The 18035-nt window shown below is 37.2% G+C and overlaps 1 protein-coding gene and 1 pseudogene across 1 annotated transcript in view; one reads left to right on the top strand and one right to left on the bottom strand.

The window, feature by feature from the left end:
- The window catches only part of MEP1B (meprin A subunit beta), a 24966-nt gene extending 20837 nt beyond the window's left edge, over positions 1-4129 (top strand). Inside the window, exons 12-14 of the mRNA XM_015595645.1 lie at positions 1301-1480; positions 3155-3329; positions 3964-4129. Of these exons, the coding sequence (XP_015451131.1) occupies positions 1301-1480; positions 3155-3329; positions 3964-4129 (521 nt within the window). The remainder of the gene's footprint in view (positions 1-1300; positions 1481-3154; positions 3330-3963) is intronic.
- A 4782-nt stretch (positions 4130-8911) lies between these two features.
- LOC112469330 lies at positions 8912-9030 on the bottom strand (annotated as a pseudogene).
- Between the last annotated feature and the right edge of the window lie 9005 nt (positions 9031-18035).

The raw sequence follows: 18035 nt of genomic DNA, 5'->3' as shown, positions 1-18035 counted from the left end.
TGCTGACAAATAGAAAAGATATTGACTGTATTCTTGGGAATTGATGACTTTTTCTGAATTCTCAGGGTTGTGCCTGGAGTGTTGGTTTTAGAGTCTGACATGCCCGGGGTCAAAGCCAAGGTTTCTTTTCATTAGCTAAGCTAATAGACCTTGAGCAAATAATCTCTTGGAGCCCTAGTGCTCTCAGCAGTAAAATTAGGTCAGTAATAATAACAGATATGTTATGAGAATCAGTACAGATCAAGCACGGAAGCTTGGGGAAAGTCCTGGTATGGAGAGGCTCTCAGCTGTTGAGCTTTCCTAATCTATGCTGCCCTGATCTTGCCACTGAGATTGTCAAAACAAGTCAGCTCTTGTAATGGGAGATGGTCTTTGATCAGAGAGATGTTGAGTAGGTGCTCTTTAGTGTTGGGAAGGGTTGGGAATGGATTCTAACTTTTTATTAAAGAGTTCTAGAGGACTTGCCAGTGGTGGAATTATTCTCCATGTTCCAATATCAAAAAAGAGTAGCACCCAGAAAGCAATGATCACATCTAAATTTAATAATCCTTTGCCCTCTGGCAACTCAATACAAGGAAAAATGGAATTATGGCAAGGTGAACATCATTGCCCAATCTGAATTCTAGATATGAAAAGAATGGACCCACGTGATATAGGGGAAAATAAAAACCTTAATCTGATAGGAAAAAGATAGTATGCACAAAAAGGTTCGTAGGGACTTGATGCTTAGAATGTCTTTACTTTTATCAAAACATTTCTCCCTGAATGACTCAGGGAGAAATGTTTTGATAAATGGCTCAGGGTCGAGAGTGGGTCATCACCTTTTTCCAGAAGTAGTACTTCCCTCTGTCTTCTGTTCCTGAAGGACTTTGCTCTGTTAGGTGGATCCTTCAGTTAACAAGATAAATTGATCTATGATAATATTAAAAGCTCTCTCAGCAACATATTGATTTAACTCAGTTAGAACTATCCGTAACTCAGAAGGCCACCAAAGAGTGATTCTAATGGGCAGGAGAGTATGTATACTGGTCTGTCTGTATGATACCCCACCTAGGACATTTGGATACCTCTCCACTCATATTCCAGAATGTGGTACTCCCTGCCAAGAAATCTCATTTCCTTTAGGACAGTATAAATGAATAAGCTTCAGTGACTTGCCAGGGTATATATCACAGGTCAATAGCATCATTTAATTATTTTGAGCTCCCTTCTAATTGTGTTTCACATTGTCTGTTCTTTCCTATCACCAAAAGCTATGATGATGCTAAATGCAATCCATTAATATAAATTGCTTTTTCAGATAATGAAACCTATTTTTGGGACAGGCCTTCCAAAGTGGGAAAAGTGGCTTTTTTCCCTAATGGAACTGAGTTTAGAAGAGGCGGGGGCTATGGAACCAGCGCCTTTATAACCCATGAGAGGCTGAAAAGCAGAGATTTTATAAAGGGAAATGAAGTTTATATCCTACTGACGGTGGAAGGTATGTCAATAAAAATAGTTTTATGTAAGCTAATTTGTTGTAGCCATTGATTGTTTACTGTGTTCTTCTGGTTTCCATTTTTATATATATTAGGTAGAGATGTGGGAGCAAATGGGCCTGAGTAGGATTTTTGGGGTATGAATCATTAACAATATGAAAGTAATTTAAATAGAAACAGTAAGGGTTCCTGGATAAAGAATTTAATTACCAGTACATGGAGTAATAGTGGAAAACTTTAAGCCAGAAAACTTCTTTAGAAATAAGTTAAAGTATAGCCATTATACCTTAGAATTATAGTCTAGAATTCCAGAAATAAAAATATCACATATCACGTGAGACCAAACAGAAAATGTATTGTCTTTATTGTCTCTTTCAAATACAAACACACACACACATACGCACGCATACACATACACACATACATCTTGGCAATAATAAAAATCTATTGTCTTTAAAGTTTCTTACCCATGGCAATCAAAAATACATTTTCCAGGAACACTGGTGGTTCCCATGTTTTATGTGGTAGGATTTTAACTCATTTGCTATTAAAGACCCACTTGCATCTCAGTAAATCAGAATTTTGTTTGTGATGAAAAGTGGTACAATTAAAACCCATGAAATTTTGATTTTAGTGTCAATTAGAGTAAAACAAAATGATAGTTCTTAGAAAAATTATTCAGGAAAACTTTTGTCAAGGGAGAAAATATTTTATGTAGCAAGAAAAAGTCACGTATTCATTAACTCTATTTGACCCTGTTTTGATGAGAAGGAATAGAAGACACTGCAAAGAACAGAACACTGGTTGTCAGGCGACCTGGTGTTATGTGCCACCAGGTCGCACAAATATCCATCAACTGCTCCACCAAGCAAGAGACTCACAAGTTTGGGAAAGCCCATCAACTGCCTTGCAATATGTATTTTAGTTTCCTTGTTTTCTCCTTAAAGATTGTGAAAAAACAATAAACGGAGCCCCTTTAAAATGGAGTGGGACCTGCCACGCCAGAGGAACTGCCTCGTGCGTCTTATGCTTCAAACCTTTGGAATTTAAAACAGGGCAAAATAACCTTTGGACTGGGCCTAAAGCAACCTTGTGTCCAAAGAACCGTTTGCAAAGATAAGCAAACAGATATTATGACTACTAAAAACTTTCTTTAGAATAAACATCACTATTGTATATTATCTGCAAAATAGAAAAGCCTTCCCTCTATTGATATAATTTCCCCCCTACCTTTTCTCATAAATACCCCTTGTCTTTGTCTCCTATTCAGAACATTATTTGAGCTGCTACCTGAATCAGTGCTTCCTGAATAGCTGTTCTTTTGATCTCAAATAAATGCTTGTTGCCTCTCAATTTGAAAGGCCTTTTCACTTTAGGTTGACAGTAACAAAGCCTTGGGCCCCTTAGAGTTCAGGCAAGCCCAGGCCCAGGCAAGCTGTGGTTCAGCTGTAGCCCTATAGGCTGGCCCAGCTCCCCTTTGCATCTACATTTGAACCTGACTATTATTTTATTGCCTCTGAATGTTGCTGGACTATGCTTTAAGATTATCTGAATTTCTCACGAACCTGAAACCTGAGCATTTTGAAACTTAAAGATCAAATACTTGCTAAAGCAAAAACTTGCAAAAACTTGCTAAAGCATGATTTCCATCCATGCTCTCCCTTTGTTGTCTTTAGACATATCCCACCTTAATTCTACACAACCGCAGCCAAACCCAACCTCACAACCTCAGCCAAACCCAACTTCACAGCCGCAGCCAAACCCAACCTCTGACACTAACGACCTTTGTACAAACTTCACATGTGAGAATGATGGCATCTGCACTGTTCGAGATGGCAAAGCTGAATGCAGGTAAGGGGTCATTTGGACGAGCTCTTCCCACTCTTCTGTTTGAAATTTTATCTTCCCACAACATGGGGTTAAATACTAATATTTCATCTGAGAGAAATTGGTTAATTCTCCTCAAAAGCATTCATAGGATATTTATTTTTTGCTCTTCACTTGGGATTTCCAATAGCCACAAGAACAATACAATTATTTATGAAAAACGGCACTTTGTATTTTAATTGCCTGAAAAAGACTTCAGGAGTTACGTGTCTTAAGTCCTCACGATAGACTGTTATGGTTAAGTGTAACTGTCCCCATTTTCTAGATGGATATACTTAGGTTCTGGGAAGAGTTTGGCCAAAGTGTATAGCTGGGAGGTAAAGGAACTGGGACACTGAGAAATTTTTTCCATTACTTATGCTACCTTCCTTTCCCATCTTGGAGCTGCTGTTTTAAATACCAGATTAGGAGTCATTCCATCGTTCTTTTCCTTTGACCCGGCCTGGACTCCTGGTGCTAGTCTAACCAACCCCTCTAGTCCAGAATACGTGAAATGTTTCAGATGTCAATAAACTGAATGTAGACCCACACCTTTATGATGAAGGTTTTCAGATTTAAATATCAATTCATAACTCTGAGTTATGTTCTTAATGTGTAGGTGTCCATCAGGGGAAGACTGGTGGTACACAGGAGAGAGGTGTGAGAAGAGAGGCTCGATTCGAGATTCCGTTATCGTTATTGCTTCTTCAACTGTTGCTGTGTTTGTCCTGATGCTGATAGTCACCCTCATCGCTGTCTATTGTACCCGAAAGAGATACCGTTAAAGTTCAAATACAGTAAATATGGCTCCGGAAAATGTAAGTTGAGCCTGATATTTCGTTATTCAAAATCTATTGATGGAAATCATATGAAGAAGAATTAAGACTTTTTAAATATACTTAAAAAAAATTTTTCTCTTCATGCCCTATGATGGGGACAACTGCTTTGAGACGATGAGTTCCTGTTACTTTCACTACAAATCAACAGTCCTTAAATTGGGATCCATGGAGGCTTTTTTGGAGGGAGTTTAATATCTTCCTATAATTGTATCCAAAATTGTGTATGGTTGTACATTTTTTCTGGGTGAGTGTAAGCCTCTTTGGAAAACAAAACTGATTTTGCCTATAAGTTTCAACCTTCCTGGTACAGGGGAGAGGTTACCTGGATATATTTTTGTTCTAAAAGTTTTTGGGTCATGGTGAGCTCAGGCTTGTAGAAAGGGAGCACAGACATATTTGGGACTTTTTCGTTAAAGAAGTTTTCAACTAATCTGGCTTCACATTCAGCAACTAACTCTAAGCCAAGATTTTCAAGTAGAGGGTTTAAAGTTTTGCCTTAGAGGTGTTTACAATGACAATAGACTCTTGAAAATAGCCTGGGAAGCAGTCAGAGATGGACATTGGCATACAGGAGGTTTATTGGGGACTACTCTTGGGAACGCCTGTACTGGAATGAGGAAAGCTGGTCTGGGCAGAGGCGAGGTTGGACTGTGATGTGATTGATTGCAGCGGAGGCCTCAACCCACCCTACTGCAATCTTTGAAGCTAAGATGGCCCCTTAGGCATGTCCCAAAAGGAGGCAAGGAGGTTCTGACCACATCAATAGCCACTGGATGGGGGTTGCTCCCAAGAGGAATGAGAAAATTGAGCAAGTGCAGTTTGTGGAAGGTCATGTCCTGCATGAGAGCCTTCATTTTCAAGGGCAGGACTAAGCAATGGATCCCAACATCCCAATAATATGTACCCCAATAATAGCACAGAGTTTCATATACAGATTCCTGTTCTCACAAAAATAACATAAAGAAAATGGCATAAAATCTAAACATCATTTAAAAGTGAAGTTTAAAATTTTTTCCAGTTCTATTTTATTAAAAATAGTCTCTGAGAATTACTAGTAAAACTAAAGAAAAACATGTGTAATTAAAATATTTCTGAAAATAAAAATATTGCAACTAGCTAAAGCAAGAGTATATTTTCTTAAGAAAAATGATTATTCAAGACATACTGTATTTTAAGGTTATGATTTTTTAAAATTAGACAACCTGATTTTAAGATTCTAAATTTGTTTGCAAAGTTAATCAAAAGACAGTGCATGATAATAAATAGAAAGCAAATAGTCTCATTCTCATATTTGCTTTCGTATTTCTTCAACATGAAGATAGATGTTTAAAGCTAATCGTAAGGTGATGGCTTGTTAGAAAAGTACTTAAAAAGTATACATGTTTCTTTGTTTCTAAACAGCTATTCCAGTTTATTTTATGCCTCAAAATAAAAGGAACAGATCTGACAATACAGGACCCAGTAGGTCGACCTGATGGAAGCTGTGCCTGCAGGCATGGTCCCCTGGGCCAGTCCTGAGGAATTCTGGTGCTGGAGTGGGGAAGATGGAGAAGTGGTCAGGGAGGAGAGAATCAGTTAGTTAGCTGGGTGAATGGATTGCCAGGATGTTCCTCTGGGAAATGGCAAATATAAGTGCTTTTGAAGAGCCAACTTAAGTAAAAACTAAAAGGATTTAAAGAAAATGATAAAACAGGGAGAAAGAAGGATATTAAGTCAAAAAGGAGGAAACTATCAGGGAATCAGGGACATGGTAGGGCCAGTAAGTGGAAACATTCATACACACAGACGCACACACGGACACATGTAAAATCACCATAATATTACAGCAGAACTGTTTTGCCTCTGGGTCATTTAAACATTACCAAAAGCAAGGAATCAACTTACATTCTCCTTAGTCCAAGCATTTCTACAGTCAATTCACTGATGACGGAAACTCTAGCACTAATTTAGATCTTAAATTAGAATGACCTTCTTTCTAAGGCTGAAGCCATGTGCTCACCCTATTGTTTAGCATCTGAATAACATGAGTCCAACAAGCCAGTGCATCTTTCTGGAGACTGGGGCTGGGGCTTTCTGCCAACTGGGAGGGATGGCAGGAGACTGCTGATAGCATTTCATTTAAAAATTAGAACTTTTTATTGTGATTCATTTAAAAGACAATTTTTAAATTTAGAAATTAAGTCATCAATTGTTCTTTCCCTTTTTAGCAGCATGAATTTTGAAGATTAACTCAACAATATGGCCGGCAAATAAAATTAAAAAGGATTCCTCATTAATGGATTTCACCTAAAATATATTATAATCACCTCATTCTTCTATAAATGGATCTTCTCTGTAAATAACTGGATATAGTATAGTAAATCATTATTTTGGTGAAAGTTTAATCGTTGAAATGTTGTTTGTGTTTTTGTTTCTAATAGAGGGGAAGCAAAAAAAAAAGAAGAAGAAAAAAAAGGAAAATAAATAAAGGAGGGGAAGCAAGTCAGGCTCCTCCAGAAGTATAACTTGTCTGTAACAGCAGTGCAACACCTAGAGATAGCTTTTCAAATTACTGATCCTTTATTTGGGGGCCAAGGGTCGTGGCCTCACAAGTGGTTTTCCAGAAACCGCTGGACACGCCCAATGGCCTTGACCCTCCACGTGGAACCTCAGCGTTTCTGTGCTGTCCTATGCCGATGTAGGGAGGGGCAGTAGGACATCTGTTTCCCTCTGGGGACATGTGCCCATCACTCCAAAACTGGCCACTCTCTTCTTTTCCTACATAAATCCTTTGTTATGTGAGCTTGGTTTAGAATTTGTTTGAACAACTACAATCAACAAGAAAACTTTAAACTTCTAGAACGGTGATTCTCAAGTTTTAGGTCTCGGGAGACTTTATACTATTAAAAGAGCTTTTGCTTATGAGCGTGACATTTATCAATACCTTATTAGAAAGTCAAACCAGAAAAAATTTAAAATATCTTTATTAATTATTAAAAATAATAAGCCCATTCATGTGAGCATAAATAATAACATTTTTATTAAAATTATATTTTCCAAACAAAATAAAATTTAGCAAAAGGAGGGATGTTGTTTTACATATTTTTGCAAATTTCTAAAGTCCAGCTTAATAGAATATAGCTGAATTCTCATATATGTGTCTGCATTCATTCTGTTGTGATATATTATTTTAGATGAAGGATGTGAAGAAAACTAATCTCGCCTTTCTTGTTGATTGTAGTTGTAGGTTCAAACCAATTATCTGAATAGATTTTCAGATAATTGTGTATATTCTTTTTGAATACTTTGTTAAAAGTTAGAAATGATAACTTTTTGAAGGTTAGTTGCGACTGGAATCTGAAACCACATCAATGAACTTTTGTTCTCTGTCTAGGAAATTCATTGATCTAGCTTATATTTTGAAAGACTCTTTCAGCTAAGCATGATTTTGTAATATTGTGCGTTGATTATTTGTTAAATATTGGCTTATGGAGTTTTGCGTCTCTTACAACTTTTTGGTACATTTCATTATACAGTATCAAAATATAACATTAGTTACTGTCACCACTGATGTCATAAAAATAAATCTTTAAGTCTTGGGAACTTGACGCTCATGGTGGCACAAACAAATTTTCCAAAATTCTAATTTTTACTTGAAAGCTTAAATATTATCATTGACTATGAGTACTGCCTACCTTGTAATGACAGACTCACTTCATTCAAGTTTTTAAATTCAAAATTTGAGATCATTGTAGATTTACATGCAGTTTTAAGAAATAATACAGAAATATCCTGTGTACCCTTTACTTATCTTCCCTCAACTGTAATATCTTGCAAAATCATAGTGCAATGTCATAATCAGGATATTGCATTGGTATGGAACATTTTCATTACCACAAAAATCCATCAGGTTGCCTTCATATAGATAGCCACATCCATTTCCCTCTTGTTCCTACCTCCTGTTTAACTCTTGACAGCCATTAATCTGTTCTCTGTATAATTTTGTCATTTTAAAGATGTTATATTAATAGAAATATACAGTAGAGAAACTTTGGGGATATTTTTTTTAACTCAGCATAATTCCCCGTAGATTCATCCAGGCCGTTGTATGTACAATAGTTTGTTCTTTTTGATTGCTGAGTAGTATTCCATGGCATGAATAACCACAGCTTATTTAATCATTTACTTGTTTCAGGACATCTGGGTTATTTCCAGTTTTTGACTATCATAGGTAAAGCCGCTATGAACATTCATGTACAGGTTTTTGTATAGACATAAGTCTTCATTTCTCTGGGATACGTGCCCAGGATAGCATTGCTGGGGCATATGGTAGTTGCATGTTTAGGTTTTTAAGAAACTGCCAAACTGATTTGCAGAGTGACTGTACCATTTTGTATTCCCACCAGCGGCGATAATCCAGTTTCTCTGCATCCTTGCCTTCTTTTGGTGTTGTTACTCTTTTGTTTTGTTTTGTTTTTTTAATAGACTCTATTTTTTAGAGTAGTTTTAGATTCTCCTTAAAATTGAGCAGAACTTCGAAAGATTTCCTATGTATCCCCTGCCCCACATATATACGGCCTTTCCCACTATTAACATTGCCACTAGAGTGATAAATTTGTCACAATTGATGAACTTATATTGCCAAGTTATTACCATCCAAGATCATAGATTGTTTACATTAGAATTCACTTTTAGTGCTGTACATTCTAATTTTTTTTGTTTGTTTGTTTGTTTGTTTGTTTGTTTTTATGCTTATAGCACCTTGTCTTCCTAGGTGGTTTCCCATCCAAGTACTAACCAGGCCCGACTCTGCTTAGCTTCCGAGATCAGATGGAATCCGGCGTGTTCAGGGTGGCATGGCCGTAGACTCATTCTGTGGATTTTGACAAATGTATAAGGGCATGTATCCACCAAAACAGTGTCCTACAGAATAGTTTCACTGCCCTAAAAATCCTGTGTCTGCCTTTTCATCTCTCCCTCTCCCCTAATCCCTGGCAACCAGTAATCTTTTTATTGTTCCCATAATTTTGCCTTTTCCAGAATGTCATTCAGTTGGGATCATACGGCATGCAGTCTTTTCAGACTGGCTTCTTTTACTTGTCACTATTCTTTATTTTAGCCATTCTGATGTATGTAATGATATCTCACTGTGATTTTAATTTGCCCTTCTCAAATGACTAATGATATTGAACATCATTTTATGTGCTTATTTGCCATCTGTATATCTTCTTCAGTGGACTCTCTTTATGTCTTTGCTCATACTCTAAATGGATCATTTTGTTTTTATACCATTGTGTTTTGAGAGGTCTTTATAGATTCTAGATCTGTTCCTTTGTCAAATACGTGATTTGGAAACATATTTTCCCACTCTGCAGCTTGTCTTTTCATTCTTTGGAAAGCTTATTTTGAAGAGTAAATGTTTTTAATTTTGATAATGTACAGTTTACCAATTTTTCCTTTTAATGAATATCCAATTGTTCCAGCACTATTTGTTGAAAAGATTGTCTTTCCTCCTCCACTGAATCATGTGTGTGTTTGTATAGTAATAGTTTACAAATTTATAATCATATATATATAATGTTATATCTAGAGCAACAGCTATAAAAACCATACAAAGAGACACTAAAACATATATATGATATATTATACTTTATATATGTAATATATGTTACATTATACAAGTATTTAAAATAGTCTTCATTCAACTTTAAAAAATCTGCCAAATAACTAAGTCTGAATAACCATAATTTACCCATAAGTTGTTTTTTACAGTAAAGATGGTGTTCCATGAAAAAAGTAATTAATTCATCTCACAACTCAAAAACCTTACAGGTGCTTTTTCCTTGAGACAAACATTGTACTTCACCATGCAGCAGAAATGCTTTATGGGTACTTTTCATTTTATTGTACAGAATATAAAAAAGATGTAGACTCAAGGGTTCAGAAAGTTAATAATGTTTACTGCTTCATTAAGGACATTCTTAAGTAAAACTGGCTTTAAAGTTATTTATTTATTTAAATACTTATTCAATTACTCTAAGAAAGTAACAGTGAAGACTACAATGGCTATTAGTATGGTCTGGTGCCACTGCCCTGGTTTGTGCTAAGTCACCAGCAGCTTTACCCATCATTACTGTTTTTTCTCCAATTTTTTTTTTATTGTGGTAAAACATTTAAAACTATAAAAGTCACCATTTTAACCATTTAGAGTGGTTAAAATACATTCATGATGTTATACAATCACCACCATTATCTAGTTCCAGAACATTTTCATCACCCAAAAGAAAATTCTGTATCCATTAAGCAGTCATTCCCCTTCCTCTGCCCTCTAGCCCCGGGCAACCACCATTCTGCTTTCCGTCTTTATGGATTTGCCTGTTCTGAACATTTTGTATAAATGAAATTATAAAATATATTACCTTTTGTATCTGACTTCTTTCGCTTAGCATGAGATTTTCAAGGTTCATTCACATTTAGCATAAGTATATCATTTTTTTTTTTTTTACAGCTGAAGAATATTCCACTGTGTGAATATACCACACTTTGTTTATCTGTTCAAAAGTTGATGGACATTTGTGTTATTCCCACCTTTTAGCTTTTGTGAATCATGTTTCTATGAACATCCATGTACACCTATTTTGTTTAAACACCTATTTTCAATTCTTTCGGGACTATACATAGAAGTAGAATTGCTGGGTCATAAAGTAGTTTTATTTTTAACTTTTTGGTGAATTGTCAAGCTGCTTTCCATGGCTCTTGCACCATTTCGAATTCTCATCAGCAATGTACGAGGGTTACAATTTCTCCACATTCTTGCCAATACTTGCTATTTTCCATTTTTAAAAATTATAACCATGATTTACCCAGTTAGTGACATTTCAGATAATTTTTCCTTTCTTGCCTTTCATAAAGGACAAAAGTGGGGTAGTGGTTAAGGCCATGAGCTTTTTGCATCAGATAGAACTGAGTTAGAACCTTGCCTCAGTAATACTAGTTTTGTAATTGTAAGAAAGTTTCCTAACATCTCTGAGCCTCAATTTCCTCGGCTATAAAATGAGGCAATGAAACATCATGGAATTCTTATGAGGTTTAATAAGATAATAAGTTTAAGTTGTTTGGTACATAGTTGGCATTCAACAAATGGCAGCTATGAAAAGGCAGTAGTATTACAAGTGTGATGTAATTTATTATCTAAAAAGGGACAGCTATGAGAGTAAAAAGAGTGTTGTCAAAAATGACTATGGACAACAGGTTTTACCTGTCCCAGGTGCACCTGGAAGTGTGGTCATCCTAATAAAAGGAAGTTGCAGGAAATCATTTGAGCAACAGAAGAGAAAATTGTTGCCCAAAAAAGTATCCCGGTAGGATTCTCGTACTGGGATACTTTCCTTTGATTACTTTTTCCATGTCCCTGTTCCTTGTGATTATTTAAGACACGTGTCCTGAGGTAATAATTAACTGTTTCCCTAGTGAGTGGGGACCCTTGGACTACAGGAAGAACCAACAGTTATCTTTTGGCATCTAGAATTTTAACATAAAATCAAATTTCACCACTAAAGTTGCGGTCAGTGACCAGGTAGGATAGTCATGTAGCTGGAACCTGCAGCTGGGAGAAAACAACTTTGAGCCAATCAATCCCCAGGCCAATATGAAACAATAAGGAAACGGGACCGTAGAAATAAGCAGGCCCAGGGAAAGCTTCTAAGGTCTTGTGGGCACATTAGTTAAAAGCTGTCCTGCGGTTAACTTTTCCTCATTGTCATAGTAAAAAACTCTCCCTTAGGGGAAGATTTAAGATGCTAATGAGACATGCTACAAACAGCTTGTAGCATGTGCAGTGTAGGACCTACCTCAACATGCTTTGGGGAAGGAGAAAGGAAAGAGGAAGGCGTGGCCTTTGATCCCAAGAACTTACAAAATTACGGTGCCCATAAGCCTCGGAGAGCCATGTTCATTCTCTTTGGAGTGCACCTCCTTGGTGCATCAAGCTTTTGCTTTAATAAACTTTTCTGTCTGTAAAACTGTTTCGCCCACTCTCCTGATCTCTATTCTGAGCGGGGCAAGGACCCCTGCGCTGGTAACAAAGTCCAGCTGACTGGACTTTGGTAACCAGTCTGACTGCTGAGGCCATGGAACTGGAAGCCTGTTATAACATGAAAACTAGTGCTCAGATGTATTTTACGTTAGAAACAACGTGCTTGGAGTCGTTAGAGTGACTGATTATAGAAAATTTTCTTCTGAGCTCTCAGATGTCTGGGGAAAGGTGTTATGGAAACATATAATTGATCATTGTCCCCTTAAACTTGCATTTCAAACCAACCCAGGTGGTGGAAACAGGCCATGGAGGGGTATAGCGCATAAACTTTTGGGACCTTGCAGATCAGCTAGATCAGAAGAAATAGGAAACTAAAGAAGAGAGCTAATATTTTGGGTTTTTTTGGGGGGGTGGAGGAGGTTACTGCACTGAATTCTAAACTCTGCTTGAGGTGTTTTATATATATAATTCTCAAAATAGCCCCTTGTGATAAGTGATATTATTCTTATTTGGCAGTCGAGAAATAGTTAGATGTGTTTAGAATTAGGTCGATCTGGCCTTCAACTTTCACTTATTCCTTTGTGCTGTGAACCCGCGGTGCTGCTGGCAAGGTGTGCCACCCCAGTGAGGAGCCAGCCATAGCTCAGGAGTGGGTAATGGTACATCTGATCTACCCTTTAAGTACCACCTGTACAGAACCTACATTAAATCTTTAAGTGGCAAGTTATCAAGCAGAACCAAACCAAATAAAACCTCTACCCCCAGAACAAACAGAGAAGAAATTGTGCGATATTGTGACTTAGAATAACATATTTATATGTTGTCTTTTTGTTCGTGCTAGAGCTTTTAAAACCATTGGGATTTCTTAAGAGAGCGATAAAAGTGTCTTTTGTTATGTTAATGAGGTGACTTTTGAAAAGCACCTAAGGCTGAGGGCTGGTTGCCAGGGATACCAACCAAGAGTAGAGAGTTGGAATGTTCAGTCCCATTCCCTGATTTCTGGAGCTGGGTGAGGGAGGCTGGAGGTTGGCCAGTGATTCAATCAATCGTGCCTACATAATGAAGCCGCTGTAAAAACCCAGAAAGCTGAGGTTCAGAGAGCTTCTGCATTGGTGAAGACACGGAGATTTGGGGAAAGTGGTGTAACCACAGAGAGCATAAAAATTCCACACCTTTTCCCCATACCTTGCCCTATCCACCTCTTCATCAGCTATTTCTGAGTTACATCCTTTTATAATAAACCAGTAGTTTAGTAAGTAAACTGTTTCTCTGAGTTCTGTGAGCTGCTCTAGCAAATTAATTGAACCCATGGAGGGAAGGTCTTTGAAAACTCTGATCTATAGCCAGTCGGTCAGATGTACAGGTGACAACTTGGGTTTACATCTGGTGTCTAAAGTGAAGGGCAGTCTTACAGGACTTGAGTCCTTAACTTGTGGAATCTGATGCTACGTCCAGGTAGGTAGTATCAACATTGAATTGACTTGCAGGGCACCCAGCTAGTGGAGAAGAATTGCTTGGTGGTGTGTGACCGCCCCACCCCCAACCCCCATACTGAAATTGGGAGCAGAATCACTAACAAAGCATTGTCTCTAGAAAACATTCCCATTCTGTCACTCAGGGAACACGAGGTTAAAACCTGCTTTGCAATTTGACTGAGACTGCAAAGGAGTTCCTTTAGCTGAGCAGTTTGCTTTACCAAAGAGCTTGTTTGACGTGCAAATCATAAGGACTAGGCCTTGGACCTAAGGCCTTTCCTCATTTCTGCTTTTAATAGCTTTTGACCTCCTTAAGACTCAATGTTCAGGTTTCAGGTTCTATATTCAATAAGCCCTTCTGTCCCAGGTCCCAGAGCTGATGGCCATCACAGTTTCAAAAATATATATATATTTTGTGATTCTCTCCCTGCTCCCTTTCCAACCACACATGTGTACACAGCATACACAGACCTCCCAGAGGCTTAGGAAAGACATACATGGGCAGGAGCAGGAAAAAGAGAGAAGGTACAATATTCTTCTTCTTAATTTTTAAAAAGATTACTTGTGTCTTCCAATCATTACATTAGGATATCTAAATGTGAGATTTTTTTGAGAAGAACCTCATTCGTACATTTTTCGTATAATTATCTCAAGTGTATACAGTTTAGATAATGTGCCGAGTTAGCTATCTTTCAAAAATTTTTTTTCTTTTCTAATTATTTTCAAATATTACATAATCTTTTGGGGTTTGTGTTCTTACTCTAATGGTCACAATAAAAAACTAATTTCTTATCATTTTTTTGATAATTGTATAACAAACGAAACAAAAATTACACCCAGGTTCTCAAGACTAACCTTTTCTGAATGAATAGCTAGCTATAGGTCAAAGGTCTGGGAAATGACTCAGTTATCATAAACCTTAACGACAGTGATTTGGTACACCCCAAATCAGCTAGGATTATAAAACATTTTCTTTTAGATGGAGCCTTGGGAAACTATCATATGTAATGAACATGGAATGGTGCTGATAGGGCATTTACTGATAAGGCAGCCCTACTGTCAGCAATACACAACAAATATCTGCTTATCTGTAAACCTTAGTCATAGAGGCACACGACTCTTAAGGGAGTTCTCGGTTTCACAGCTTGGCAGTATTTCATGAATTAATTTTCATAGTTTCCTCTGAAAGCTTCTAAGCCTATATCGAGGTACATTAAAAGGTGGTTAATATCAGAAAAGATCTGAATACACTTCTCTCCTTGGAAGCTCTAATCATCTTCAGAAATTTACTATTTTCTACTTTTAATTTCCCTCCAGTTTGTGTCTTCTTTTTGGCTGCCGCTGCCTCTGTGTCAGCCTTTCTCTTGGTTATAGCTTCCGGGATCATTTATAATGACAATATAAGAAGGAACAGGGAAGGAAGGAAGAATTAAAGAATAGGGCCCCAAGTGACAGAATAGGAATGTTTTCTGGAGACAATGCTGGGAGACCCCACTAACTAGTGACCTTCATACGCTCTGTGCTATGCCAACCTACAAGCAGCCCACAAAAAGGAGTCCGCATTAAATAGAACCTGTTTAAATAGACCACTTTCTTAGGTGTCGCCACTGGGTTTTTATCTCCCAGCTAGTAAACATTCAGGCTGAGATTTTACCAGGACGTTCTGACTCTAGAGCCCACGCATTTAACCACTGCTACCCAGTGGAGTCTATGAGAAATGAGAAAGAAATCGTTGTCTTTAAAGACAGTACAATTACCGCTGGTTAGTCATAGACATCTCAGTAGAATTTCAGAGAAGCGAGAAAGATAAACTCCAGAAACAGCTGAGCTGAAACTTGACCTTTGGCTATGTAATTCAGTATTCCTTAGGCTATAAATGAAGGAGTTACAAATTTGTTTAAGCAAATGGGGACTTTATTGTCTTGAAATTGTGACCTTGGGAAGGCTGGGACTCAAGCTGGCTCCAAGAATGACAGGAATCAGAAATAAACATGCCACCAGGACTTCCTCTAACCCTCATTTCTTCCTTTTCCACCTCTCTTTGTGTTGGCTTTGTTCTATTAAACAAGCTCTTTTTCTGTGGCAGGGGATATGGCACTGGTGATGCCAGACTCAGGTTCTAATAGCTTTGCCACAGACAGGACCTGGCGCTGTCTGCCTCCAGTCCTATTTTGAAGCATTGTGGGGAAGGACTTTGATTGCCTTGGCTTAGGTTAAGGGCTAATGTCTTGTGGCCAAAGGTAAAGTGCTGTGCTGGGCACAATGTGGCTCAAGTGCACACCTCCCTCGGGGGCTGAGGAAACACGGCTGCTGGAAAATCATTGTGGATTGGGTGCCCATTCTGTTTTATGCCTGCTGTGTAAGTAACTGATGTTGGAATAACAAACAAACAAATCTAGAAGCCAGATTTCATTCCTTAACCAGTTGACCATAAAACTAGACTCGTTGATTATCCTTTTTTTTTTTTTTAATTTGGAAAAAAAACAAACAAAACCCAAACAAAAAATGACACAGGCACTGGGGAGAGAATGGGAGGGTATTTCCTGCCACATACTCTCCTGTTGCACACAATCAGCCCTGACTCAGAATCCCCCTCCTTCCCACCCTCCAATCTCAGGCTGTAATATTTTGAAAACTTCAGGTAAAGAGAAAGTAGTTAATGGCCCCCAAAAGTTGATGATTCCTGAAGTATATCTCAAATAGTTATTCTTTAGAGATCTTTTTCTAATTCGTTTTAGAAAATGAAGCACTGCTACTCTATTTAGCATTTGAATTTCTTGTATGTAATGACATGTTCATTTTATTTGATCTTAAAAACTGCATATGTTGATTTGTAGAAATAAAAAAAATTGTTTAATTTAGCACTAGAAATAGTCTAATTAGACAGAAAGAAAGCCTCAGTTACCATTCAGAAATTCTGATGATAATTGAGAAGGAAAAATAATTATAAATAAAGAAAATTAAAAAATAAACATTTGAATTGTAGGTTTTACGAGTCTATCATTGGAAAATTCAAAGGAATCTATCAAATATTATCAGAGATAATAAGTTATAATTGTATGTGTAAAATAAATATGTAGCATTTATTATTTGTACACGTGATTGCCAAATGCTAAAATATACAATAACGAAAGATTCCTTTTTTTTTGTTTCTGCAAATATTGAATTACTGAGAATTCAAGACACACAACATTTAAGAAAATGATAAGATCCTAACATGAACAATAAAAAAGAACAAGAATAAATGGACAGATATATACTATTCCCAGTTGAAAATTTTAAATAAAGAAGACAATAATTCCTAAATATAATATGTAGGTTTATGCATCATTGACGCATTGTCAATGGAAGTTGTAACAAAATAGAAAATAGAAAATAGAATTTGATAGTCACCTAGAGGACTAAAGAACTCAATACGAATTTATAAATATGTATATATTCATATAAATTCATTCTATCATATTTGAAACATTTTAGAAAGTAATGAAAATCAAAACATTATAGCACTGAGTTAAAAGAAGATAATTGCCCAGAGGAGTCTATTCCATTGTTCATGTAGTATAAAAATAATGTATAACAAAAGAGAAGCAATGTGACAACTGCGGGGTATTCTGCTTTCACCTTGCCTCCTGCCTCCCTGCCTCCTGGTCTGAGCGCCTATGCACTTAGCTAAGTGGACTCAGGGCCTGCCATGTCTCTCTTTTCTCTACATGCACATCTAGAGGTGCGGATCGTTGTGTTTCTGTACCTTGCATCTGGTTGGCAAGCAGTATTATTTCGGGATTTGGGTGTGGGTTTTAGCCGGGAGGCCCAAGTTGCATGCTTCAGCTCTGCTTCATCACAGGGATACAGTGGGATATTGGACACTAACTCAGTTCTATGACAGTGGTTACTTTCTTATTTGCTATTTCTTGTAGCAATTTCCTTGGGAGCCTGAGGTAGAAGGGAAGGCTTAGATGAATATGGCTGACAGAGGAGGATTTGAGAATTCTTGCAGAGTAGAATGATGGTTGCAAGGGGTATGGGATGAAGGAAATGGGGTGATGTTGGTCAAAGGTTACAAAATTCCAGTTATAAGATAAATAAATTCTGGGGATCTAATGTACAGCATGGTGACTATAGTTTACAATACTGTGTTATATACTTGAAAGTTGCTGAGAGAGTAGATCTTAAATGTTCTCACTACATACACACAAAGGTAATTATGTGAGGGATGGAGGTGTTAACTAACTCTATTGTGATAATCATTTCTCAATCAAGTTATTATGTTGTATACCTTTAACGTATGCAATGTAACATGTCAACTGTATGTCAATAAAACTGGAAAATAAAAATTTTTTTAAAGTAATAAATAGTACTTTTT

Source organism: Pteropus alecto, unplaced genomic scaffold, assembly GCF_000325575.1.
Source record: "Pteropus alecto unplaced genomic scaffold, ASM32557v1 scaffold146, whole genome shotgun sequence".
NCBI classification, from domain to species: Eukaryota; Metazoa; Chordata; class Mammalia; order Chiroptera; family Pteropodidae; genus Pteropus; species Pteropus alecto.
This window is presented reverse-complemented; position numbering and strand designations above follow the sequence as displayed.